Source organism: Adiantum capillus-veneris, chromosome 29 (genome assembly GCF_014529385.1).
Source record: "Adiantum capillus-veneris isolate H3 chromosome 29, ASM1452938v2, whole genome shotgun sequence".
In the NCBI taxonomy this organism is placed as follows: Eukaryota; Viridiplantae; Streptophyta; class Polypodiopsida; order Polypodiales; family Pteridaceae; genus Adiantum; species Adiantum capillus-veneris.
In genome coordinates this window covers 8,584,205-8,611,248 of record NC_140959.1, presented here as the reverse complement: position 1 = coordinate 8,611,248, position 27,044 = coordinate 8,584,205, and the positions used below count along the sequence as shown (strand labels likewise).

General features: G+C 41.7%; 1 protein-coding gene across 3 annotated transcripts; it reads right to left on the bottom strand.

Annotated features, from left to right (window-relative positions):
• Positions 1-11,180: 11,180 nt before the first annotated feature.
• LOC147418712 (pentatricopeptide repeat-containing protein At3g09040, mitochondrial-like) lies at positions 11,181-26,064 on the bottom strand. Of its 3 annotated transcripts, none has more exons than XM_086505940.1 (3): positions 23,001-26,064; positions 22,647-22,920; positions 11,181-11,483 (listed from the first exon to the last, which is right to left on the bottom strand). In XM_086505940.1, the coding sequence occupies exon 1, from the start codon at positions 25,603-25,605 to the stop codon at positions 23,284-23,286; it is 2,322 nt and encodes a 773-aa protein (XP_086362066.1). In that variant the 5' UTR covers positions 25,606-26,064; the 3' UTR covers positions 11,181-11,483; positions 22,647-22,920; positions 23,001-23,283. The 3 variants fall into 3 exon arrangements, with proteins under 3 accessions (XP_086362066.1, XP_086362065.1, XP_086362064.1); XM_086505939.1 differs by lacking the exon at positions 11,181-11,483 and adding an exon at positions 21,981-22,560; XM_086505938.1 differs by lacking the exon at positions 11,181-11,483 and having other exon boundaries at positions 21,983-22,920.
• Positions 26,065-27,044: the final 980 nt, after the last annotated feature.

Sequence of the window (27,044 nt, the reverse complement as noted above, 5' to 3'; positions counted from 1 at the left end):
TGCAAAAATGCTAGGGAGAGATGGTGCTAGCGAATCCGATGCCAAAGGCTAGGCTGGATGCTCACTTTAGAGGTGAGGTTTATAAGTTATAAACTCCTTTAGGTTGAGATTGGGCAAAATTGGAAGACAAAGTTATAAAATAAATCATAAAATGATTTATTAAATATCCTTTGACTTCACTAAAGTTTCGAGGTGAAACTGTCGCACATTTGCCTATGCGGAAATCCGATTGATGTGGAAAATGGCTCGTTGCATTCCTCAAACCTAAAGTTACATGCACATCATGCCAGATGCCCACCGTAGTGTAACAACACTGTCAAAATGCTTGTACAATCTGTTTATGCAAGAGGGTTCCAAAACTGGAAAACCTAATTAAATGGACTCGTGCGGAGATGCAGGTCCCGTAAACATGCTCACAAAATTGCCGATACTAATCCTCCTAGGATTCTAGACACCCCTATCTAGGAATAGGCAAAATTGACTTTGGAAGTCAACAAAGCACGCCCATGTGGCACAAAGAGCCATGTGCATGTGACTAGAAACATTCAAATCATCTACCTTCTCGCTGTAGAGTTTCTTGTTGGTGAAGTGTCAAACGAGGTCTAACGGGTTGAGTCGAATTGTCACGATAATCCTAAGTATTTGTGTGTTGTTGTGGAGGATTTTGAGTGTTTGTCGGTTGATCATTTGTAACAAAGGCTAATCTTTGCTTGTAACCGATCGCAACATGGTCCATAAGCTCTTGCATAGTAGAAACTTGTTTGGACAAACAATATTCCTGTAGAGGAGATGACATTTCAATGATATAGCGTTTTGCATTGGTCTTTCAAGGTTATTAGCCTGAAGAAAGACACCATAAGACAAGCGTCAAGAAATGTTTGGTTGTAGTTTTCCATGGTTTCCATGGCAAGCATTTTTAGGTTACCCCAAGCCGGATGTCATGTGGCTTCGGGCAATTTTTTTTTGGAAGCTTGCAAAGTTCTTGGAGCGTGGGGCTTGGTAGCTATAGAACTCCACTTTGTAGCATTATCCTTGAGGGAACTGGCGGCTTGAGAGATCTTTGTTTCTTCAGTGTAGTTCCCTTGTTAGGTGTAGAGGAAGTGATTTATGGTGATAACTCAGAGATAAGTGCTCAATGCGTACTCAAAGTTTACTTTTTGTTCATCAGAGATTTCCTTTTACTTCATGAGAGGGATATGCAAACACTGAGAGAGAGAGAGAGAGAGAGAGAGAGAGAGAGAGAGAGAGAGAGAGAGAGAGAGAGAGAGAGAGAGAGAGAGAGAGAGAGAGAGAGAGAGAGAGAGACTATGAGAAGGTTTTGTGAGTGACAAAGAGAGAGAGAATAACACTGGATGGGGTCCCAAACCCCCTCCAAGGGGCCCCCTCTCTATTGCTAGAGAGGTATTTTCTTTAGACTGCACAAATGTTGATACAATGGATCTAGATGCCGAGATGTTGACAGAACCTTGCGGTGGATGCTTGGATTTGCGAGGCTAAGGGCTAAAAGCTGAAAACGCTAGGGTTGGTCTTGCTTGGATCTACAAATTTATGATGAGGCTAGGGATGAAATCTGGAATCAATTATGCAAAGGTTGAAATGTGCAAAAACATTGGGCTAATCGGCTTCTATAGTGTAGATCTGCAAGTTGTATAGGTGCTGATGTAACGATGCTAATGGTTGGTGTAAAAACGTTGATGCTTGCAAGTTTTGGGAGTTACAATGTGTCCACGTGGACATAGGGTTAAATGTGTTTATGGTGAGGTACTGGTATAGAGCTGCATGGCTTCCTTGTAGTGTGCTTAGACACTTTTTCCATTGTGGTCGCTAACAGTCTCCCTTGATTTATACTCTCCTCAATAGATACCCTACTCTCAGCTTCTTGATTATAACTTTGATTTGCTACAACACAACCTCTGATCTAAGGTACATGAAGACCCAAAATACTCAATGAAATAGAATACCTAGACTTTAGAACCGATACCAACTTGTTTCAGTTCTTGTATCTCCAAGTTGGTTGTTGCTGAAGCTTGATCTCAATCACTCCAATACAATCTAAGGTATACAAGTCAGTATATTAATCCCAAATATATACAAGGAGTCTTTGTCAAAATTTCCATCTTCAACCCTATCAAAGTAGCCCAAGGGCCAATTGGCCACCTTCTAATCTATGTCCAAATGACTTCAAACTTCCTAGGCTATGTGGATGAGGTGTCTACTAACCTTGTGAACCAAAAAATGTTAAAAATATGCTCTCTAGCTAGTAGGAGATACTAATCAAGATTGATATCTACTAAGCCAAAAAAATATCATTTTTCACTTTTGTTGATCCCATTGGTTAAGTGTATGCTCAAGAAGCTTTGAATGAGATTTTACAAATTTTGGAAAAATTTGGCTCAATCTCTCAACAGTTCCTGTGTCTGGCAGTTTCAAGTGCAATTCACGTATCCATACAAGTTAGGTGTTGCCCAAATTACTTGAAACTTTTTCCAAGTACTGTATTACTATCCTAGACTCAATCCCCTATGAAAAATTTTCCAAAAGATGAATTTTTAGGTTAGGAGATAACAACATGCTTATTATCTATTGGATTAGAATGAAAAAATTTTCCCAAATTTACTTGTATTAGATGTTCACACTATAAACAAGTCACAAATCAAGTTTCATGCAGTTTGGTTTTGATTTTTAAGTTTCTAAGCCAAACTATGTATCTGTACTTGAATCTAAATGAACTCTAGGTCTATCTGGCAACTCAACTCCAAGTGACACCAAATTTGAATCAAGCTCTTGTTATACTATGTTCTAACTCGTGTTACCATATACATGTGGTAGTGATGTGTGTGAACACACTAGGACCGTCGGGGCATTTTTTCCCTCTTTAGGAGGTTTTTTCCCCTGAGCATTGTATATATGCCCATCACTCTAGGGCTACCGATCTTTCCATTGCATACTAAGTAACACACTCTCTATTGTGTGCCTTGAACTTCCTTCGTCTTCTCCAAGCTGTGTGCATTTCTCTGCAACCCTAATTCCAACAATTGGTATCATAGCAGGTTGCGTCTTCCCGGGCTTAGTCACCAGCTGCTCCAGCACATGCCTGCTCACTTTCTCCGATTTCAGTGAGCTTTGGCAAGCGTTTGCAGGTCAACCTCCGTTTCCACTACAGGCAATATTGCACAGGCTATTTCGTCATTTTGTGCAGAATTTTTGTCAGTTCCGTTTTCTGCATAAGAGGTGCCTCATAGTCTTCTATGGTTTGTGCTATATAGCACGTGTTGTTCCCGCTCCATTTCTCCTATTTTCAGGCAGTTTTCACATCAGGTGCAACATTTACCATGGCTGACAACAACACAGATGTGTTCAAGATGTTTGCTGCTAAGGACAAGTTGGATGGGGACAACTACCCTATGTGGGCTTATATGATGCAACATGTTCTTGTGTCAAAGGGAGTCTGGAACATTGTGCAGGGCATTGACGTACGTCCTGGTTCTGAGGATGTAGGCAATGTTGAGAAAGTTGTAGGTCTTGCTACAAGGATTGCTGTTATTAGATTTGTTTTGCCTACGGTAGAACAAGATCGTTGGGATGTAAAGGATACGTAGGCTCATGCATTGATTGCATTGTTTGTGAAGCGCACCATTGTTCCTCACATCCATTCAACAAAATCTGCAAAACAGACTTGGGATATTCTAGCAGGTTTTTATGCAAGACGCAATGAGGCTAAAATTGCTTTGCTACGTAAAGGGCTGGAGTCAAAGATTATGCATGAGGAAGATGATATGGGCACTTTCCTTACTGGGGTCAAGGATATCAATGAGCAACTTATTTCTGCAGGTGAAGTCATTTCAAACAATTCCCTTGTGGAGACTGTTCTTGATGCCTTACCAGATTCCTACCAGATTTTTGCTAGTACTTGGAGAGTGATGACCCAGGGAAATCCTGAAGTTGTCAATTTTGATGCATTATGCACATTGCTCTTGCAAGAGTCACTTTCTAGAAAAAATAGAACTAGGCAGCGTGTAGTTGAATAGTCTTTTATTGCTTCTCAAAGAAAGGGTGGTAACAGCAATGCGGCCACTTCTTATGGTTCTTCTGCGAGTGGCAAAACTTCTATTCGTAATGCTTCTGCTGGCAGCAATTCGTCTGGAAATTTTGGTGATAAGGGCAAAAAGAAGATGTGTTGCCATTATTGTAGAGCTAATGATCACTTGATCAAGTCGTGTCCTAAGTTGAAGGCCAAAGAGGCTAAGAAGAAAGAGGGTGGTTCCACAGCAAATGCTGGTTCCACTACAAATGCAGCCATTGTTGAGTCTTCTGTGAAAGGAGACTGTGTTGCTGATGTTGATGCAGAATGGGCTTTTAGCGCAGGCACTTACAATCTTGTTGTCCATGATGCATGCTTGTCAGTTGTTGCAGATTCACATGTGTGGTATTTCGACAGTGGTGCTACAAAGCATATTACCTCACATCGTGAATTGTTTACCTCTCTCGAGTCTGTCCCTCATGGCAATTCAGTCACTTGTGCCAACAATGCCTCTTATCCGGTTCAGGGAGTTGGTAAGATTGTGCTTACTGCTACAAATGGCAGTTCCTTCACACTTTTTGATGCACTTTATGTACCTGGGATCAAGAAGAATCTCTTGTCTGTATCCGCACTTGCTAGACTTGGACTTGTAGTCAAATTTGTGGATGACAGATGTACAATTCATGATCTCAGTTTGGTGATGAAATTGTTGCATCTGGCCTTTTGTGCCGTGGGCTGTATAATCTCACTTTGTATGACAAGTGTGGAAAAAATTTTGCAAATGCTGTTGCAGATTCAAGGGCTATTTTAGATGCAAAACTTTGGCATGCATGTTTTGGTCATCTGAATTTTGCCAGTTTGCTGCGTTTGCAGAAATCTGATATGGTTGCTTCTTTGCCACCTCTTGAAGCACCTGTCAAACATGTTTGTGAAGGCTGTATTTTGGGTAAGATGCAGCGTTCTAAGTTTCCAAAGGATGGTTCAGTTAGAGCCACATGCAGGTTGCAGCTTGTGCATAGTGATGTTTGTGGGCCCATGCAAACTCCGTCCTCGTCCTTGGGCAATTACCTTTACTTCGTGACTTTCATTGATGATTACTCCAGGCATGCATGGGTATTTCCGCTTAAAGCGAAGTCCGAAGTTTTTATGTGCTTCAAACAATTTTTGGCTATGGCTGAAAATGTCTTGAAATGTACTATGGGCACCCTCCGTTCCGATCGAGGGGGGATTATGTGTCTCATGCAGATGTACATGATGTACTTGATGAGGAAAGGGCTTTTTGTTCCATGCTTGGTAGTTCATGTATATCATGGTTGAGCAAGAAGGAACCTACTGTGGCCACTTCTAGTTGTGAGGTTGAGTACAGGGCAGTCTTCACAGCTACAGTTGAGTGTGTATGGCTCAGACGCCTTATGGCTGATTTGGGTGTTGGACAAGACACTGCCAACATTATCTACACTGACAATCAGAGCGCATTGACAGTTGCGAGGAACCCAATTTTTCATGCTCACACGGAGCACATTGAGGTGCATTACCACTATGTCAGGGAGAGGCTCTCGGCAGGAGAGATCAGCTTGGCTTATGTGCCAACACAGGACAACCTTGCAGATCTTTTAACAAAGGCATTGTCTCGTGAGAAGCTTGAAGCTTTTTGCAAAGCTTTGGGCTTACTCCGCTTTGTGGACTAATCATGTCTTCAGGGCATGGCACTTCCCTTTACTCATGTGCCAGCTCTCGTTCACCGCATCACTCCAGGGGGGATTTGTTACCATATACATGTGGTAGTGGTGTGTGTGAACGCACTAGGACCGTTGGGGCATTTTTTCCCTCTTTAGGAGGTTTTTTCCCCCAAGCATTGTATATACGCCCATCACTCTAGGGCTATCAATCTTTCCATTGCATACTAACTAACACACTCTCTATTGTGTGCCTTGAGCTTCCTTCTTCTTCTCCAAGATGTGTGCGTTTCTTTGCAACCCTAATTCCAACAACTCGTGGTATTGTCAAAAGGTAAAAATATACAGTTTTAAGCCCCAAGATATTGATTGCACTTATTATCTAGGTATCCATTTTTGCAAGTTTTTTCAACTTTTTTCACTCACATAGTTAAATCAAGGAACATATTTTCAAAAGGAGGTTATTAATATCTTTTAATAGAGAGAGAGAAAGAGAGAGAGAGAGAGAGAGAGAGAAGGATGGAGAGGGAGAGAGAGAGAGAGAGAGAGGCAGCTATATATATATATATATATATATATATATATATATATATATATATATATATATATATATAGAGAGAGAGAGAGAGAGAGAGAGAGAGAGAGAGAGAGAGAGAGAGAGAGCTTGATAACAATTAAAAATCTCTTCAAAAAGTTCGTTCCAATCACTTCATAGACGCGCATTTTTCCTAGAATATAGCATCCAAGAAATATTTGAAAAAAGCTCACTCTAGAGCTCACTCGATATCAATCCCCTTGAATGTGAAGTCTTGCCCCTTTTTCTTAACTAGTGCTCTATCATTGTCCATAAGTGATGTCCTTGTTAGCAAGTTTTGATTTCCTACAGGGATGTGTAGAGCTTCCATGATGATACTGGTCGTGATTGCAACTTTGATTGAAGCTCTATCTTTGTGTATCAAGGTGGCTTCTCCATCGTACTGTATGATTCTCATCAGCTCGCATGCTCTTTGGTAATCTCTACATACCACTTGATTCCGTATTGTTTGAGTTGTCGTGGTTGAGTCTTTGATGTGGTTTATAGGCAACCATTTGTAGATTGGTGAATTCCTTGATGACTTGGTTATCGCATTTCAAAGTGGTTTTCGATTTAGCTTCTTAGGATTTGAAAGGGCTCTTGCTCGGCTCTTGTCACAACATTCGGTGTCTTCTTTTGGACACGAATGAAAGTTTCCAAAGCAATGATTTGGGAATCCACATTTCTTGGTCTTGTGCATGCTCTTTGCTTGTGGTGGATGTATATTTTTGGAGGTTTTGGAAGTTGTACTCACTCTTAGTACCAGACATAGGTGATCAATTGTCGCCAATGGTACTTCTTGTGGTGGACCATTGTGAAAAATTCATAAAATATCCTTTGACCAATTTGAGGCCTCTTGATATGTATGCATCCAAGGTATTCCTAAAATGATTGGTTCTTTAATTTCATGGTTAGACATGATGTGAAATTGATGTGGACAATTAGGACCATCAATACTCGTTTGCTAGTAAATGAGGATTGTGTACAGAGATAGAACTCAAGATGATAAATCAATCATTCGATGTAAATTCTTTATCTTGTTATTATGAGAGAAATGAGGCTTATAAAGCCATGTACAAGAAGATACTATGTAGGGAGTGAGCAAAGAGTGTGAAAAATTAATCAATGAGGTATGCTATGCAAAGGGGATATTCTCATAGACAAAAGATCACACTCAATACACGGATCTAATGTTGAGGCTATATTTCAATAATGTTGAAATTTACAAATCTTAGACTCGCTATGATGGCCTTGAGCAAGTGGCTACTTTCAACTTTAGACGTTGATAATTTAAAGGCTTAGTAGTCATTTTCCAATAAGTGGATAGCTCATGACGTTTGTTCAAACTCCAATATCCACTAATTCTCTTTTTGAAAAGATTCATCAATTGTACAGTGACTTTGATGTCCATTCCTCCTAGCCAATCATCTAAGACTTGAACCGCATTGATTGGTGATGGTAGTGGCAAGGTTGATGAAGACATTGCTCATTGTGGTGGTTGGAAATGAGATTTGTGCTTAAGGATGCAGTTTTTTTCCTCCTCTTGAGCTTTTTGCATTACTGTTCAGCCTTTTGTTCTTTAGCAGCATGTGCTTTCTCAAGCATTTCCAATGTAAGTGAAAAGGTGGTACTTGTTAATCTTACAACCACCAATCTAGTTAGGTAGTTCTTCTCCTTCTATTGAAACAAGTTTAATGGCACCACTTGGTGATATTGATTGAATCACAAAGGGTCTATATCTCTACTTTTCTTTTTTTTTGCAAGTTGTTTTAAGATAATTAATTCTTCTACCAATTCATGTCTCATCCATTCTACTTCATTAGCAACATGTAGAATATGAATTAAGAGTTCCAAGGGCAATAAAGCATCAAGGCCAAACAACATATTGAATGGTATTGTGCTCACAATTGTTTTACATGCAACCCAATATGCACATCAAGTTGAATGTAGATTTTGGTCCCGATCTAACCTAGATTAACTCACAAATTTGGTATGCACCTTACACAAGATCTTATTTGTACTTTCAGCATGTCCATTGGCTTGTAGATGGTATGGTGCTGATTTTTTATGAACTATTAGTAATTGAAACACCATGTTAAGTGGTTACTGAATTCTATATTGTGGGATCTAATATTAATTCCCTCTGGTTAATATTTGGAAAATAATGATGCTCAATGCTTAACAGACTATAAATTTATAAATGGGGCCTTGAACCCATTGGAACTATGCATATTGGTGATTGTGGTGGGGCACATCTGAGTATGATGAGGTATAAACTGCTACAATTACTATTGGCTTTTGTGATATTGGTTATTGGGATTTTTGCCAAAATAGAATTTACTATTGTATCTGATTTCATTAATTGAAGCTTGGAAACACTCACACTTGCATTTGTAAACTATGCTATATTTTTGGATTTTGAAAAAGGTCTTCAAGACAAGATTGGGTGAGTATTAGGTTACATACCTTATAATTGATAATTTTTCAGCTCATCTAAAAGAGAAATTGCCTAGTTTTTATATTTTGTTTATAGTGGGTACTATGTGTTGCTCAATCTTAGATCTTTTCTGATAGAATCTGTAATGGCTTTAACTCTAGCTAGGATTATAATTCTAAGATTCCTAAACTCATAGCTAATGTTTTGTCTTTTCTACCTTGGTTATTGGTTACTTAAAACATTATCTCTATGAATACTAGTTCTGGTATTTCCATAATTGATTATACATCTAGTACCTTTATCTCATTTATAACTTGGTAGGGCTAAATCTTTTCTTAAATTCTATGGCTAAAGCCCTGATGGTAGTGGACTTGGTGATTGTGGCTTAAATTTTTGTAGCATTTAATGGCCTAGTAACTTGTGTGTAGCGGAAAATAGCATAGACATAGCGAGCATTTCTTATGAGCATAGCAAGAGTGCTTGGATGGAGAGAGCAACAAAAAGCATAACACCTAGTTAGATAGGCATGAACAATACTTCAAAGAGAAAGTAAGCTATTGACAACAGTTGAGGACCAGATTTATATGGAGACGGTCCCCCCTCCAAAAAGCTTTGTATAATAGGTTTCCCCCATCAAGGGAGACATTTTACAATCAATTCTTCGTGTTCCTTCAATAGTGCAATGAAGATGGAAGCTTCAAGCACTAGCAAACACTTTGAAACACAACATCAATTCCCTCGTGGTCTCAGACCCAAGACCTCACACACCTTCGAAGATGGTGAGAGCTAGCGGGGTATGAGAGTAGATAGAGAGGAAGGAGGAGTAGTCTTACGAGAATCTCCTCACATAATCACTCATATTAGCATAGCGTAGCTTAGTAATTAGCATGGTAGAGGAGATGAGAATGCATTGAAGCTTGTCTCTTGGTTAGATTTGCATCACAAAGCCAAGAGTTGTTGGTGTATGCCTCCCTTCTCACAAGCTTGGAGTAGGTGATAAGCTTTCCATTAAAGCTTGAGAAGGAGAGAGAGAGAGAGAGAGAGAGAGAGAGAGTCTTCTTGCTTCACACATGAGCTAGTGTGAGAGTGTGTGCAATAATGCCTTTGAAAAATCAGCCCCCTCTCTCTCTTGGTCGACCCCTCTTGCTAAATCCTCTTGTTGCTAGCAGCTCATTGGATCTCTCCGGGCTTAGCCAATAGGATTTAAGAAGCATAAGTGATAGCCTTCTAACATGTCCCCCTTTCCCCTTTTGTGAGAGCTTTAGGTGATTAATTAATGCAACTAAACTCTCATTGGACCCCTTTTTCTCCTGGCCAATAGGGATCAGGCAAGCCATTGGGCTGTTGAATGCTCATTGGACCCCTTGGGAGACTGTCCAATAGTCTTATAGAGAGCTTAATTTGGCTCTTATTAAGTGTTTTTAAATGAATTAAACTAGATTTACTCTAGCCTAATTCTCATTGGTCCACCTCCATGGCCATCCAATAGGATTTGAGTGTACCTTGTGGGTATTTGGGCTAGGGAGCTGACATGTGTTCCTCATGAAGTGCGCGTGCGAGAGCGGCTGTGTGTGCATAGCAATGGAGAAGAGAGGAGAAGAGATGAGACACAGGTTTGGGTGGACTCCAAACACAATAGTGTTAGGGTTATGAGTCCTTATTCTTTTATGTAGAATGAATGGTCAGTGTTAGTTCCCGGTTAGTCTCCGACCGCCCAACACTCAGGCGCGGCACATTGGGCTTTACCACCCCAACAACCTTCCACTTAAAGGACAATGCGCCTTTAAGCTGGGGTGACAATGTATATAGACATACAATAATATAGGTAGACAATGACCATGATCATCTACCCAATCCCCATGAGTGACCGACAATGTGCAAACCGCTCTGAAGGTAAGCCCTTTGTTAGAAAATCAGCAGGATTCTTAGTGGTGTGAATCTTGGCAAGTTAAAATCGCTTGTCCTCAAGCACCTCACGAATGAAGTGATAATTCACATCCACATGCTTTGTCTTTGCATGGAACACTGGATTCTTTGCCCATTGTATAGCACTTTGGCTGTCACAATGTAACACAGGTATCTCAACATTGATTCCCAAGTCTCCCAGCAACCGACCAAGCCATATAGCTTCCTTGCAAGCTTCTGAAGCTGCAACATATTCAGTCTTTGCAGTAGACAAGGTAACACAATCTTGCAAACAAGATCGCCATGAAACTGTACCTCCAGTGAATTCAAAAACATAGCCTGAAGTGGACCTTCTCTTATCCAAGTCTCCTGCATAATCTGCATACGTGTAACCCATTACACATGCTTCCTTTCTTCCAAAGCAAATGCACATGTCTTTTGTACCATTCAAATATCGCATAACCCCTTTCACTGTCTCCCAATGTTTCTTGCCTAGATTTGACGTATATCTTCTAACAACTCCCACTGCAAAAGCAATATCAGGACGTGTAGCAATCATAGCATACATCAAACTCCCAATTGTAGATGAATAAGGCACTTGTGCCGTTTCAACCTTTTCCTCTTCAGACTTAGGGCAATCATTTTTAGAACATACAATTTTCATATCAAGAACTTTGATGCACATTATCGCACCATTGTCTAATTTGTTAGAAGATGTCGAGACTCACCATCAGCGTATGGTCATAACCAATGCCGCTAAGAGTGCTTTCGAAGCCCTCAAAGTGGTAGTCACAGAGGCACCATGCCTCATTCTTGCCTCTTGGGAAGAGCCTTTTGAGGACTGACGCTAGTAACATTGCCATCGGCGCACTGTTACAGCAAAACAATCATTCAGTGGCATTTCTCTCTCATAAACTAAATAGTGATGAGAAAATACATTATATCTATGATAAGGAACTTATCTCTGTTATTCATGCATTGAAAATAGGAAGCATTTCATTTATGGACGTGAGTTTGTCATTTGCACAGATCACCTAGCCCTTAGATGGATGGCTTCAATCTATGCCTAGTGCACATTGGAGTGATAGACAACCACGATGGTCTCAATTTTTCAAGCAATTTGGTGGTATGATTGAGTATTTCCTTGGCAAAGCTAACCCTGATGCTAATGCATTGAGTAAGAAAAATCAAGTTCTCTCATTAGAAATTCATTCTTTACTCTCTATTCAAGTTGTTGGTTTTGATGATCTAATAGATAATTACATGGGTTCTGAATTTGAAAAGCACTCGTTATAAGCACTTAATGCACAAGGACCATGCAATTATGTCATTTGTGATGGTTGGCTTTTCTTTAGGAACCGTTGTGTGTGCTATCTTGTCATTGTGCACCAATTTTGCAAGACGCACACAATGCATTAACAGGTGGTCATAGAGGTATCAATGCTACATTGGAAAATGTTGAACAATTTTTCTATTGGCCAAAGATGTGTAAGGATGTCTATAACTATGTACCATATGTCAAAAAGTTAAAGTCCCTCACGGTAAGCAACCGTGATCTACTCATGCCGTTGCCTATCCTTAAAAGACCGTTTCTGGAAATAAGTATGAATTTTGTAACTAATTTACCTCCTTCCATATCTGCGCAATATCTATCGGTAGATCAGGCCCTCACTCATGATGTCAAGCATCTCACCAGTGTGCAGGATGTACTGAAATGCATTGCAAAGATCTGAACCAAGCAAGTCCCAGTACTCTACGAAGAAGTTGCGAGCCAAACCGTCCTCCCCTGAAAAGCTACCCCGGGGAGTACTTTGAGGGCCTCATGGAGCTCCTCAAGCTAGAGAGGGAACTCTAGTCTCTATCACATCTCCGTACCGGGAAGCCGATGGATCTCCTCGTCATGCTCGGGCACGCGAACTCTCCATATGCAATGTCACACCGAGAGGGTGTGCACACGACGAAGGAGAGGGAGTGCTAGCTAGAGAGAAGAGGATTGTTGAGAGAAAACGCCAAGGAGAGAGAGATCAATGTGGAGAGAGAGAAACACTAGAAAAAGGAAGCCGCGCCACACCAAACGCTAGCAAATGCAAAACGCTATAGAGAGGTGTGCCCAAATGCTAGATCTCTGCATTGATACCACATGCCAAAAGTACAAAGGAGGGGGGGGGGGGGGGGGGGGGGGGGGGGATGCATATATAGACAAATCATAGATTTTTCCTACCTCCAAAAACCCCACGATTCCATAAATGGCCTAATAAATGCTAATAAATATGTAAACTCACTAAAAGTGACCTGACACACATTTAGTAGCAGAATTGCAAAAGACTCAAGATTCTAACCTCATGAAACCCTAGGAATGGGGGTCCCACCTCATGTCAGCCTACCAAGTGAGCAACATAGTGAAGTGCACCGCCATGAACAGGTACATCTACCTCAAGTAGGGCCAGGCATAGCCACAAAACAACCCTCACCCTCTAATCTGCTCCTGGGAGATATTGGAGCTACCACCAAACTGGAAATTGAACTCTTAACATCCCCTCTCAGTTCCTGGATGGGAAACAAGTCCAAGGGAGCTGGCATGAGAGGATAATGTCGCCTGTGGAAGAAATTTGGTGAAGATGTCAGCAGGGTTTTCGAAGTAGGGATGTACTCTAGTCGAATAGAGCCATCGTGGGTCTTCTCACGAACAAAATGATATTGTATCTCTATATGCTTGGTTCGGGCATGGAACACCGGGTTCCTCGCAATGGCTAAACAATTTTGGTTGTCTAAGTATATAATGGTCGTCTGTTGAGGAAAGCCTATCTCCAAAAGTAACCTCCAAATCCACACTAACTTACATGTAGCACTGCAAACAGCTCGGTACTCTATCACTGTGGAAGATAAGGCAATTGTAGGCTGTTTCTTGTTGCTCCATGAAATTGCTCCTAAGCCAAAAGAAAAGGTGTAACATGTAGTCGACCGTCGTCCTTCTGGATCTCCACTCCAATCCGAATCACTCCATCCTCGTAGAATGATCTGGGAGTTTGTACACATCTTCAGCTTTACGTGGTTTGTTCAGCATCAGGTGTTGAGAGGGGGCATTAGATTTACACCACTCTACTGCTTCACAGGTCTAGGGCATACATGTACGGCGAGTATGTCTCCGGGTTGGCCACCCACTACATTGCCCTATATTCATTTTTATGTTGGGTCGTGGGGTTTTCTCAAGCATTTCCCTACCTTCCCTTGGGCACCTATGTATGGGGCTAGGGGGGGTACCCACTTCTCAATCTAACATACGATTGTACTGATCTCATGCTCTGGTAGTCAATGGGGGGCTAATCGCCCCCTCTTCCCCATACCAGTGTTTGTGTTCTCTCTCTCTCTCTCTCTCTCTCTCTCTCTCTCTCTCTCTCTCTCTCTCTCTCTCTCTCTCTCTCTCTCTCTCTCTCTCTCTCTCTCTCTCTCTCTCTCTCTCTCTCTCTCTCTCGCGTGCGCGCTTTTGCACACGCGCACTCTCACATGTTTCACGGACACTCTTCCAGATAAGCTACCTCCGGAACGTCTGAAAGATCACCGCATTGATCTCATACCGAGTAGATCTCCTCCAAACCAACTTCCTTATAGGGTAAGTCTTGCTCAAAAAGAGGAAATTTTGAAGCAAGTCAACGAGCTTCTGGAAAAAGGTCTAGTACAATTGAGTACTTCGCCCTACTGCTCTCCAATTTTACTAGTACAAAAGAAAGATGGTACATTTCAAATGTGCATAGACTACCGATATTTAAACAAGATCACTATCAAGAATTGCTTTTTGATTCCTCAGATTGATGATATTCTTGACAAGTTACAAGGTACAAGCATCTTTAGTGGCATTGACTTAAAGAGCCGATATCATAAGATACGCATAGCCCCTGAGGATGTGTCCATAATACTGCCGTTCGTACTACCTTTGAACTTTATGAAGTTTTGGTAATGCCTTCCAGCTTGGCTAATGCTCCTACCACATTCACTCTAATGATGGATTGCATTTTCAACCCACATTGAGCTTTTACAGGAGTGTTCTTCAATGACATACTCGTCTTTTCGAAGACTGAGGTGGAACATCGGAGCACTTGGACATAGTGTTTCACTAATTTACGAAAGCCTAAGTTGCATGTAAATGCAAAGAAAAGTGAGTTCTTTCGCACGGAAATACATTGTCTCAGCCAGATAGTCTCTCACAACCAAGTAAGTATGGATCCAACCAAGATTCAAGTGGTACAAGACTGGCAAACTCCCAGTACAGTACATGACATGCATAGCTTTTTTGGATTATGTTCCTATCATCGGCCGAGGCTTTGCTCATGTAGCAGGACCACTTCATGACCTAACATGAAAGAAGATTCCCTTTCAATGGGGATCGAGACAACAAGGAGCATTTGATAGACTCAAGTATTTATTAAGCCATGGTCCTATTCTGATAGTGCTAGACTTAAGGAAGCCGTTTGAGGTTCACTCTGATGCTTTACGTGATTGCCTAGGTGCACTGCTTAACCAAGAAGCCCGTGCAATGGCTAACAAAAGTAGACGGCTTAAGGATGCAAAATTGCATGCCTCAATCTGAGAGAAGAAACTTATGGTTGTGATTCACGCCTTGTCTACTTGGAAGCATCATCTTCTGGGAGCGGATTTTGTGATCAAAACCAATCATCAGAGTTTGCGGTATTTTCTCACACAATGGAAAATATCTGAATAGCAGATGAGATGGGCCAACTTTGTCCATGTTTCACTTCCAAATCCTTCACACTGCTGGGAGTAAGAACGTGGTTGTGGTCACACTATCTAAACAGCCACGGTGAATGCAATTACTTCTGTATATCACCAAGAACTGGAATCACTCCCGTCTGAACGACCGAGACTTCTCCTCCATTTGGAGTAAGTTATAGAAGGGAGAGAATTCTATTTGAGATGGTTACCTCTACCACCACCAAGCAATTTGTGTGGCGGCACCATTGAGGAAGAAAATCATGGATGAAGCACATGCTTCGCCTTATGCAGGTCACCAAGGTATTCCCCCTACAACCTTAGCATTAGAGAGATATTTCTTTTGGCCAAGCCTTAAAGTAGACATCGACCAATATGTCAGGGGATGTTTGGTTTGCCAAAAAGTCAAGTACGATTGGCATAAGAGACCTAGGTTACTTCAACCTTTGTCAATGTCGGATCAACCCTAGGAGAGTATTACCATGGATTTTATTATGGATCTCTCAAAGACTCAAACTGGAAATGATGCGATTTGGACCATTGTGGATAGATTTAGCAAGCAAGCTCACTTTATTCCAATCAGGAAAATGATCAAAGCAGATCATATGGCTAGGGCTTTTCTAGCACACATTTTCAAGCATCATGGGATGCCCAAGTCTATTGTGAGTTGTGACTGATCAAGATCCTAGCATGACAGGAAATTTTTGGCGTGCTTTGATAACCTCAGCACGAAGTTGAATTTTTCTTTTGCTAACCATCCCAAGGATGGGTAGAGTGAGATCACCAATTCCACAATGATTTACCAATCGGTCAATTGGTCTTACTCAAGTTTGAGAAGGCAAAACTAAAAAAACAAGCGACTCATAAAGAAAAAGTGGTAAAAATTTCCAATCGTTATTATGGGCCATTTAAGATAATTGATCAGGTTAACAATGTGACATTTCAATTAGAACTACCGCCTAATTGGAGGATCCATAATGCTTTCCAAGTTAATTTACTGCAATCACATGTAGGAACGCATGCAAGTCAGCCTATTGTTGAGGAACCTCCAAAGGTTGAGGAAATGGAAGAAATACTTCAACCGGAGCAGGTCATTCATCATCAAGAGCGGTCACTAAAGTCCAAAAAGATTACGCGAAAGTATTTGGTAAAGTTCAAGGATTATTCTACTTTAGACGCCTAGTGGATGACCGAACAGAAACTAGCACCTTATCCCGAGATTTTGGAAGGATATGTACAAGCACTAGAGTTGAGGACAACTATTTAGAAGCCAGAGGGATGTTGGTAAATGGACTATTTTCTTTTTTCTTTTGAGTAATTGCTATTTAATAAAATTAGGATATTTAAATGTATACACTTGAGCTGTAAAAGTTAGGAACTGCACATATACTGGAATTGATAAATTCCATAAGGAACGAACAACTCTGATGTGTCATATGATAGGTGACATTAAGCATCGCGAAGGTGCGAAACTGTTAGTTCAGTGGAAGAGACCAAGAAGTGGGTATTCTTGATGCACCATGTAATGGGTGACAGGAGCATCGGATAGGAAATATTCCATTGGTCTGGGAGGGAATCCAAACTAGAAAAAGGGATACGCGTAAAGACACAGGCACGAGAATAAAAATGGCTTTTGAGAAGCTTTTCTTAAAAAGTAAAATATTTTTAAGTGCTTTTCGGGAAAGCAAATTCTTTCCTGCGAGGAATCTGTGTCTGCATTGCATTTGTGGATGGGAACTGCATCAAGGGACGCCTGGAGTGTGTTCATGTAGGCATGTTTTTCCAGCTCGTGTTTTTTTTTTGAGTTTTTAAACAGGTTCACACTTTTTAATGAGTGGCTAGCTACCCACTTCAGACTCATTAAAATAAAGCAAGACTAAAAGAGGGCTCCCAAATCTGCTAAAAATAGTCCATATGGCAGCAATTTCTCTCTCCTCTCTAGAAGCTGCTGCTAGCTCTCTCTCTCCTCTTCCAGCTATTCGAGTGTCAACTGCCATCTGCTATTGCTGGAGGAGTTCCATCGCACCAAGAGCCTATAAAAGCATCCCTCGCACCCGCTCTTTGCCCAGATGTGCTAGCACTAGAGGAAGGAGACCCTGCCGTGTCAAAGCCACAAGTGATTACGAGATGTCGACATACGGAGGCCGCTTTTTCGTCCTTGGAGTGATAGGTAAAGCTTGTGAATACGATCCATGAGTTGTTGCTTTTGTATTTGTGCTTTTTGCAAGTACTCCATCCTGGAGAAGGAGCGAGGAGGCTTCGGCCTATGCTCAGGGATTCCAGCAATGGATCCGGAACGGTCTCCTGAGTTTTTATAATCCAGATGCAAACGGAATTGAGAGCTTGCCTCTCGAAAATTCCGCACAGGAAGGAATCGACCATCGAGCCTAAAACTTAGAACGGAGAGGTTTCTCCGGTTCTTGTGCTTGTAAAAAGATTCTCCCTAATAAAGATTCCCTTAAGGGGCGAGGGGGGGGGACAATCCATGTTCTGGTCCCAAATAGTGAATCGATCTTCTCCCTCGTCTCTTTTTGGTTGAAAGTCTATTTATTTTCAACTTATTGATTATTTGTATGCGCTCCTGTTCGTGACAGGGATCCCATCGGATGTCGTGTCGTCTCTCTCTCTCTCTCTCTCTCTCTCTCTCTCTCTCTCTCTCTCTCTCTCTCTCTCTCTCCCCACATCTCTACCTTTCTCTCATTCTCTCTCTAAAAGGAACCATCATTCGTGCTAGCAAACATTCCAGGCAAGGAAAGAAGAGAAGATTTATGGAAGTGTACAGTGTAGATCTTGTCAACCATTTCAATTCCGTTGTACCTGACATGTTTGAATTCCGTTGCACCTGACATGTTTGAAGCCTGGATTGAAGCTAATCAGCTAGATCCAGCTGGATGGATACAGACAGCATCTATCTGCCATAAGCTAGCCAAGGTACGACTAACAAAAGGCAAGAAGATTATATGACCCCAACACAGAGACCTGACACGCACTAACACCTTACAAGGTGGAGATGCTCACTGAAAGGAGGAAGCAACTCGAAAAGAAGGCCATTTATAGAATAATCCAGAAGGAGAACACAACCTCTAGTACTCCCCAACAACAAGCGATGGTCAAGCAACACCACCCCCTATTCAACAAGTGCAGAAGCCTGAAAAGAAGGCCTCAGACAAACCAAAGCGCAAGCGGAAGAAGTTATCTGAAAAAAATTTGTACATGACAAAATTCAAGAAAGAGGAGGATGATGTAGAAGGTGAAAACTGGCTCCATGAATGCCTTGCACGAGCTTTTTCGTGGACGAGTTACCCGACAAAATTATCGGCACTTACCTGACCATGCATGATTGTGCGGTCGATCAAACCCCAGCACGGATACCTATAAATAGGACCCATTAATTCCATTTGGGGATTGGAACTTTTGTACCGCTAAACATCCTTTAGAGCTTGTGAGCACTGAGTGCTGCACCAATTGTACTTCTGAGCTTTGTACTTCTGAACCAGCTTATGAATCTGAATCTGCATTCCAGTTGTCTCAATCCATGTCACATGAAGTCTTTCATTCCAATTCAATTGTCTATCTGATTTTCAATCTAGAATTCTCAAGTCTGATTCTAATTGTGACTATGTTACATTATTAAATCTTGTCTTGGTTGCAGATACAAGAAGTGACATGCCAAGGACAACCCCGACACTTCAATGGTCATGACTCTTCGCTCTAGAGACATGCCTCTTCGCCAAAAGCCACACTCCTTCAATGACTAGTCACACCTCTTCAACCAATGGTTGCAACTCTTCGTCCAAAGGATGTGTCTTTACGTCTAAAGTTTCATCTATTCGCCACGAGACCTGTCTTTTCATTTTGACTCTTCGTCTCCTATATAAGGAGCCTATTGTACTCAGATTTCAAGCATTCGTTCAATCAATCAAACACAGTCTCTTAAGTCTCTTGTTAGAGTTGTCTTTCTAGTTCTATTCAAAAATATAGTAATCACATATGAAGTAATAAAGCACAGTTCTTCACAGTGTTATCAGAGCAAAAAATTTTCCGAGACCCAAAGGTTGTTAGCCTCTCACCCTCCCCGCTATGCGCTAACTCCTTCCCGGAGTTGTAAGGAAGCAGAAGAAAGGTGGTGCACGCGCACATACCAGCATAAGGTAACATGGATTTTTATGTTTCAATTACATAAATAACAGAACAGAGCACAAATGTGTGTGTGCAGTGTACCCGGAGAAGCCTTGCACCCTTTCATTGGGTTGCACCCTTTCACGCTCCATTGCTCATACCCATTCATGTGAAAGGGCGCTACCAGGAAACCCTTCGCTTGGCTCGCATCCCTTCCGGCAACTATCCCTTGCGCAATCGCTGAGTGTTAGTTGAACTCAGTATTGACTTTCTGCACATACAATTTGCTGGCCACCTCTTCCTCGAGTGCTCGTAGTCCTTGGCAACGGGACATGCCCCCTTTGTGCACTCCTTCCAAAAACATTGCACCTCATGCATTGCATCTCTTGGCGTTGGCTGCTGCCGTTCCTATACCATTCAAAAACGCAAGGACCAGATCAAAAATCTTTCATTTAAATGGCCGACCAGCCCCTCAAGTTTTTGATCCCTCGTGTGAAAACACCCTTACCCAACTTGCGTTAAAAAAAACAAAGCAATGTGAAGATCAGCCAAAGTTCTCATTTGCCGTACGCTGCTCATTCCTCTCTTCTGGCGCTGGATCTTCTGGCCGGCCTCTTCTATGTACGCAATGGCTGACAAGGTACCACCCCTTTCCTTTCGTACATAGACAAAGTCCCAAAGGAACTCTTGTCGGAAAACCCCCCTTCTGCAAACGAAGTTATAGTAATTCCCGACAAAATCTTGTCAGAGAATTTCCCTTGCACACAAGGTGATCGTGATTCTAGATTCTCCTGCTCAGAGCCGGAAGCGAAAATTATCCCAAGGTGATACCCATTCCATAAGTATGAGTTCTTGCTCTCGAAGTATCACAAACAGTTACTTTCGCTAATCAGTCAGCATGGCCAGACCAAACGATGGCGACGACCATATTATGCCTGAATATCCGATAGCAATTCTAAAAGAGCAGATCCAACAAGCTATCTCTATTGTTACATTGATGAAGCTTCCAAAGGATCTCATCTTAAAAAGAAATCAATCGTATCAAGATGAGCTTACTTGGTGGCACATATATTCGACCCTAGTCGAGTACTCGATCGTGAACGCCACGACGTTGGACAAGTTTCCCTCGCAAACCATGCCCTACATTTGATTCTTTCTTATCTGATGGTGGTAAAGTTGAAGATTTATTGATCCTTTCCTTGTGCAAGAGGATCCTTCAGAGGTCTAAGAGGCAACAGGTCCCTCAACCTCCCCCTTCTCAATTGGAAGCCTTAATAGCTGAAGTTTCAGAAGATTTTGGTTCTTGTTTGACAATCAACAAACACATAACCCCTTCATTGGCCGTGTTCCAGGCAGAAAAATTCACCTCGTCACCGCCCTTGTAGAATAAAGTATGTCTCTAAACAAATACCAACTGCAGTGGTGGATGATAATTTTTCAAACTTGAAGATTCAAGTCTTTACCTTCAACGGTGCAAAGGATAAATCAGATGTAGACTCTTGCAACACGACTTTAGTCAAATCTTCGGACACGAGTTGTTTCATAGATAAACCTTTATAGATGGATGTACCTTCAAACACTACTCTGTCTCAGTTTATGACATCCCTTCAGGAGGATTTTACTGTTTCAGACAAACCAATGGAATACCTTGTAGACTTCCAACCAGTGGTCATCACTCAACAGAAAACTCAAGTCAGTTTACCAATAGTTTCACTCAAAGCAGATAAAGATTCAATCTTTTCTTGGACAAAGCTCAAAGTTACAAATGACTTTGACAAAGGCACTAATCAAGTTGCAGATATGATCAGTTTTCAGTTTGGAAAATAGTTATGGTCAATAACAATGCCATGACATGGGACTTGCCGGTTAAAACTTTGAATGCAAAAGCAAGCAAAAATACATTTTCCTTCTCCCGGAGTTTCTACAACTACCCCTGGCTTTTATTTTAAATGGAAAGGAATGTCACGATTGCGACTATGTTGTATTATTACATCTTGTTCTAGTTGCAGATACGAGAAGTGACATGCTAAGGACAACCCCTAGCTTGGATGGTCACGACTCTTTGCTCTAGAGACATCCCTCTTCGCCAAAAGTCACACTCCTTCGACAACTAGTCACACACCTTCAACCAATGGTTGCAACTCTTCGTCCAAAGGATGTCTTTACGTCTAAAGTGACGTCTATTCGCCATGAGATGTGTCTTTTTATTTGTGACTCTTCGTCTCCTATATAAGGAGCCTATTGTACTCAGTTTTCAAGCATTCGTTCAATCAATCAAACACAGACTCTTAAGTCTCTTGTCAGAGTTGTCAAGATCTGGCATCTAACTCTAATTCTCTAACTCTAAAATAGCTATCAAGTACCCACCTCATTTCAACCCCCCACGGTCTCTTATTTTGTTTCGTGCCCAAGGTTCATGGCTCATCAATTTTTAAACAAGATCTCCTTGTGCAATACTCTCATTCATTGGTTTGAAATTTGTTTGTTTGTGTTTCACATCCTTTATGCTATTGAAAATGACCAAAATGCCCCTGAAATTTGTGGAGATACTAAATATCCCTCAAAATTCAAAAATACTCCTCATAATAGGGAAAATTTCCATAGTGCCCTTGATTTTTTCCATTCTCAAAATACCCCTTGTCAATCTCACAAACATCTCTCAACACCTTCTCCTTTGCAGAACTAGGATTGTAGATGACATTGTGGGCTCATCGGATGAAACAACTCATTATTCATAGACACAAACGGCACTATTTGTGAGCTCGTTGGTGAAAACTTTTGTGAAAATTGGAGGATTCCATCAATATTGGTATGAGGGTATTTTGGGAAATTTCAAACTCTTAGCGGTAATTTGGTAATTTTTCCTTCATGTTTCAAGAAGCAAACATTGTCAATGTTTCAAATCTTTTGCCTCATAAAATGCCTTTCTAGTCCAGAGTTTAAAGTCTGCCTAAAACTGACTGTCTTTTTTTGCTTATATGCTAAATCCAAAGCAGTACCGTACTAACATCAGTACCGTACTAACATCAGACTGTACTAACCATATGCAACCGTACTTCTCGACCATGTTTGAGGTTACTACTGCATTTGTAATCAGCTGCTTCTGGGGCACAAGTGGCAAGCCAGCAAAAAAGTGAAAACCAAACTGATAGTGATCATTTCAGGCTACAGAGAACTCAAGACTTTTACCTTGCTTGCAGGTTGCAGAGCTCAAATGCAGGGAGGGACATAGCTGGTATGCAACAATGTGATAAGCTGAAGCTTGTGGATAAGTGTCCTTTCCTGCTGTAAATTGCCCGAACTGTTTTCTGCTTTGAGTATGTATAGGAAACAGAAACTATAAGATGACTTCTTAGCTGGTGAACAGTTTCATCAACCTGTACATCGTGGGCATTGGGCTTCTTCATAACCATTCAGCAAATCAATGATGTGAAGCTATACCACAGCCAGAAGCTCGCCATACCTGTGTTAGACACAACAAGAAGCTAGTGAAAATAAAAGGCAAAATTAAACTATCAAATTCTAGATAGGAAAGGCTCATACCTTGTATGCCTCTCTAGGCAGGTAGGAACTAAGCTGGCATGTGAATGTGGGATCAGCAGGAGCAGGGTAAATAGTGTCCTCCTCAATGTACTCTATATATACAGGGCCAAAAAACTCCACAATGCTGTGTCAGCTGCTCAACGACTTTGTCGTCTCTCAGTAATTGGCTTATTCATCATCAATTCATGCAACTCGCTCAAGATAGATTCTGGACCCCCACCTTGAGTAATCACATTAGCACACTCCTCAAAGTTCCCTTGAATTGCTCTGTTTACTTGTCAGTTCACTTCTTCCATGCCTTATTTTGGACTCGTAAGGCTTCAACACTTGCAACTTCCTCTTGCATGCCAGCAGCTGCATAGATATTTGCCATACAAACATAAGCTGCTGCATCAACCTTATCTATCTGTATAGCATGTTCAAAAGCCCATTTTCCAATATTTACTTCTCCCCATTTTTGACAGGCACCCAACAAGGCAGACCAAACAACCGAGTGATGGGATGAGGGCATCTTTTGTATCACTGCTACGGCCTTGTCAAAGTGGCCTGCACGTCCATAAAGATCAACCATGCAAGTATAGTGCTCTATGTTTGGCACGATGCCATATTTTGACCACATATTTCCAAAATACATTTGGCCTTCATCTAGTAGACCCGAGTGACTGCATGCTTTAAGCACACAAGAAAAAGTGACTGCATCAGGAAAGAGGCCCCTGAGATACATCCGGTCAAAGCAATTCAAAGCGTCCTGGCACAGCCCATGTTGAGCATAGCCTGCAATTAATGCAGACCAGGAGGTAACATTTGCAAAAGGAAACTCATCAAGGACCTCTTGCGCTTTTGAAAATGCACCGCACTTAGCATACATATCAATCAAAGCAGTACAAAGTGCAGCATTATTCTCGCAATACCCTTGTTTTATAATCTCATCATGTATGTGTTTGCCCTTCTGAAGTGCTCTTAGGCTGCCACATGCTTTCAAGATGTAAATGAAGGCCATTTCATCTGGAGAAATGCCCTTGTGCTGCATGAGCTCAAAACAATCCAATGCTGCCTCAGCTTGGCCATGTTGTGCATATCTTGCAATAAGAGCAGACCAAGCAAGAACATCCTCGATAATAAGCTCATCAAGTATTTCTTGAGCTTTTACAAATAAGCCGCAATTAGAATACATATTAACCAATGCAACACCAATTTCAACGTTAATGCCAAGTAACCCCTTTGTGAGAATCTCGTTTTGAATTTCTTTGCCCTTCTCAATCTCCCCAATGCTTCCACATGCTTTCAAAACACAAACAAAAGTCACCTCATCTGGAGAGAATCCATCGCGCCGCATCCACTCAAAGCACTCTAGAGCTTCCCTACCCTTCCCACGCTGTGTGTATCCGGCAATCAATGAATTCCATGAGATGCTGTTTCGAGCGGGAAGCTCCTCCAGGACTTGATGTGCTTTTGCAAGAGCTCCACACTTAGCATACATGTCCACTACAGCATTCCCAAGTGCGGCATCTTTTACCAGCCACCCTTGTCTAACGATCTCATCGTGAACTTGTTCCCCCTTGTCTGTTGCTTCTAAGCAGCCGCAAGCTTTTAAAACGCTGATAAATGTCACTGCATTTGGCACAAAACCCTCCTCTTTCATCTTTTCGAAACAGTCAAGAGCATCTTGCCCTTGACCTTGCTCGGCATAACCCGCAATTAATGCTGACCAACAAATAACATCCCGTGATGGAAGCTCATTGAGTAAATGTCTTGCTTTGGCAAGTGCACCGCATTTGGCATACATGTCCACCAAAGCAGTGGCAAGTAAGATATTGTTTTTAAGCAAGCCATTTTTTACAATCTCATCCTTTATATGCTCACCCTTGTCGAGTGCTCCTACACTAGCACAAGCCTTCAAGATGCAGATGAAGGTCACGACATTGGGAGAAAGGCCCTCACGCTGCATCTGCTCAAAACAATGTAGAGCGACCCGACCCTGCCCTTGCTGAGCATACCCAGAGATGAGTGCAGACCAAGAGACAACATCTCGAGTCGGAAGCTCTGCAAGTACGTGTTTTGCTCTTGAAAGAGCACCACATTTAGCATACATGTCCACCAAAGCATTACCTAAAGCAACATCCTTCCCTAGCATCTCTCTTCTGGAAATTTCATCATGAATTTCTCGTCCTTTGTCAATGTCTCTTATGCTACCACAAGCTTTTAAAGCACAAATGAAAGTGACTGGATCTGGGAAGAGACCCTCACATTGCATGAGATCAAGGCAATTCAATGCTTCCTCACCTTGGCCATGGTGTGCATATCCCCCAATTAACGCAGACCAGGAAACGGTAGTCCGAATGGGAAGTTCCTGAAGAATATGTCGAGCTTTAACTAGAGCAGCACATTTTGCATACATACTGACAAGGGAGTTAGCTACGGAGGAGCTTGCTTCAAGCAAGCCCCTTTTTATGATGTCCGCATGTAGCCTGATGCCCATGTATAGATCTTTCTTGTTGGCACAAGCCCTTAATGAGGTTATGAAAGCAGAAGCATCTGTGTTCAAGTGATTACTACTGCACAGAGGTGCTTTGTAGTCATCTTTCCCATCATCTGCACCCACCATCCTGCCTTGTTACTCTCTTTGGAGCAAAGGACGCTCATCACAAACAGGCTCTGTTGGCAACAGAAAAAACTGAAATTGGAAAGAGTGCCTTTTTCAGTTTTGCGTCCATGATTTTGGTCCATCGTACGCTACACATTTGACACGGCAGCACATTTTGAACTCATTTGTTTGCTCTCCATCAGCGTGGACGTGAGGGGAGTCCAAGTGTCCACGACTCCATGAGATAGTGTGGAGGCAGGTAGGGAGCTCTCGCAATGGGACTGAGAAGATCTCCACCTTCACGAGACCACAAGGATGGACCATGGTGCTCAAGTCTACCCCACTAATCTCCCGAAATTAAATGACATCCTTGATCGCCTGATGCAACCCATGTCCAACACCTCGATTATGGTTTGACCCAATTTCAAAATTAGATGAGGTTAACGATGGCATCCTTCATTGTGGAAGGGTGACATTTGTGGGCTTCATCTTTGGGTTTGGGTTGTGAATTGACACATATATTAGGGTACGCCATTGGGGGTAGCAAGTACTTTTAGCCAAAAGAGTTCTTGTAGAATATTGAATAATCCATACGATCCCTACCAACTTAGCCCTTGAATATAATGCCCCCTCAAACTACGATTATTCATATAATAAACCAACATCCATGGTTTACCCCTTCATCTAGTTTGGTACAGCTTCGTAATGCCACTACGGGCATTCCACCTAGAGAGGGTTACGTCGCCAACTTCACCACCCAACCCATAAGACCATGATGTTATCCTTTATCCCTAGACACTTATATAAGTGTAGCTTGTTGTCCACATTGGTTCGGTCGTCCGGACACTATGGTCGGACGGTCTCCCCCTGAACCCCGTCTTTCTAACTCTACAGTCGGAAGGCGGTCGACCTGGTCACTGCCATCACATGCTATGTGGCATTCCCCACCTTATAAAGAGTTTTTGTCATCAAAAACAACATGGAAACATCTCTTGGCAATTGCACTATGGCGTTCCCAAGTTATCGCTTCCTCGTTTAAGTTTGTTCACTTAACTAGTATCTCCTAGTACACTTTATGACGTGTTTTTCTAGCTCAATGTCCTAGAATCTTTTCCGGTTCATGCGGTACTTTTGGTGGCTCTATCAAATCAACCAAAATTTCTTAAGAAATTATGTTCTCCAAACTGTGAACTGATTTCTTCAATTTTATTAACGTGGATGATAGGGTGAACTTGAGAACTCTCCAGTAACTCAAGTTTATATACTACGTCCCCAATCTTTTTAATAACTTTGAAGGGACCATAGTATCCCCAAGAAATTTTGTCACACTTTTTCGTTTTCATGGTTTCTGACTTTGCAAGAACCTTTAGGAATACAAAGTCACCTTCTACAAAAAACTTTAGAAGCATACATCTTAGCATGATCCTGTGCTAAAATTAATTTTCTTCGTAGATAACTTT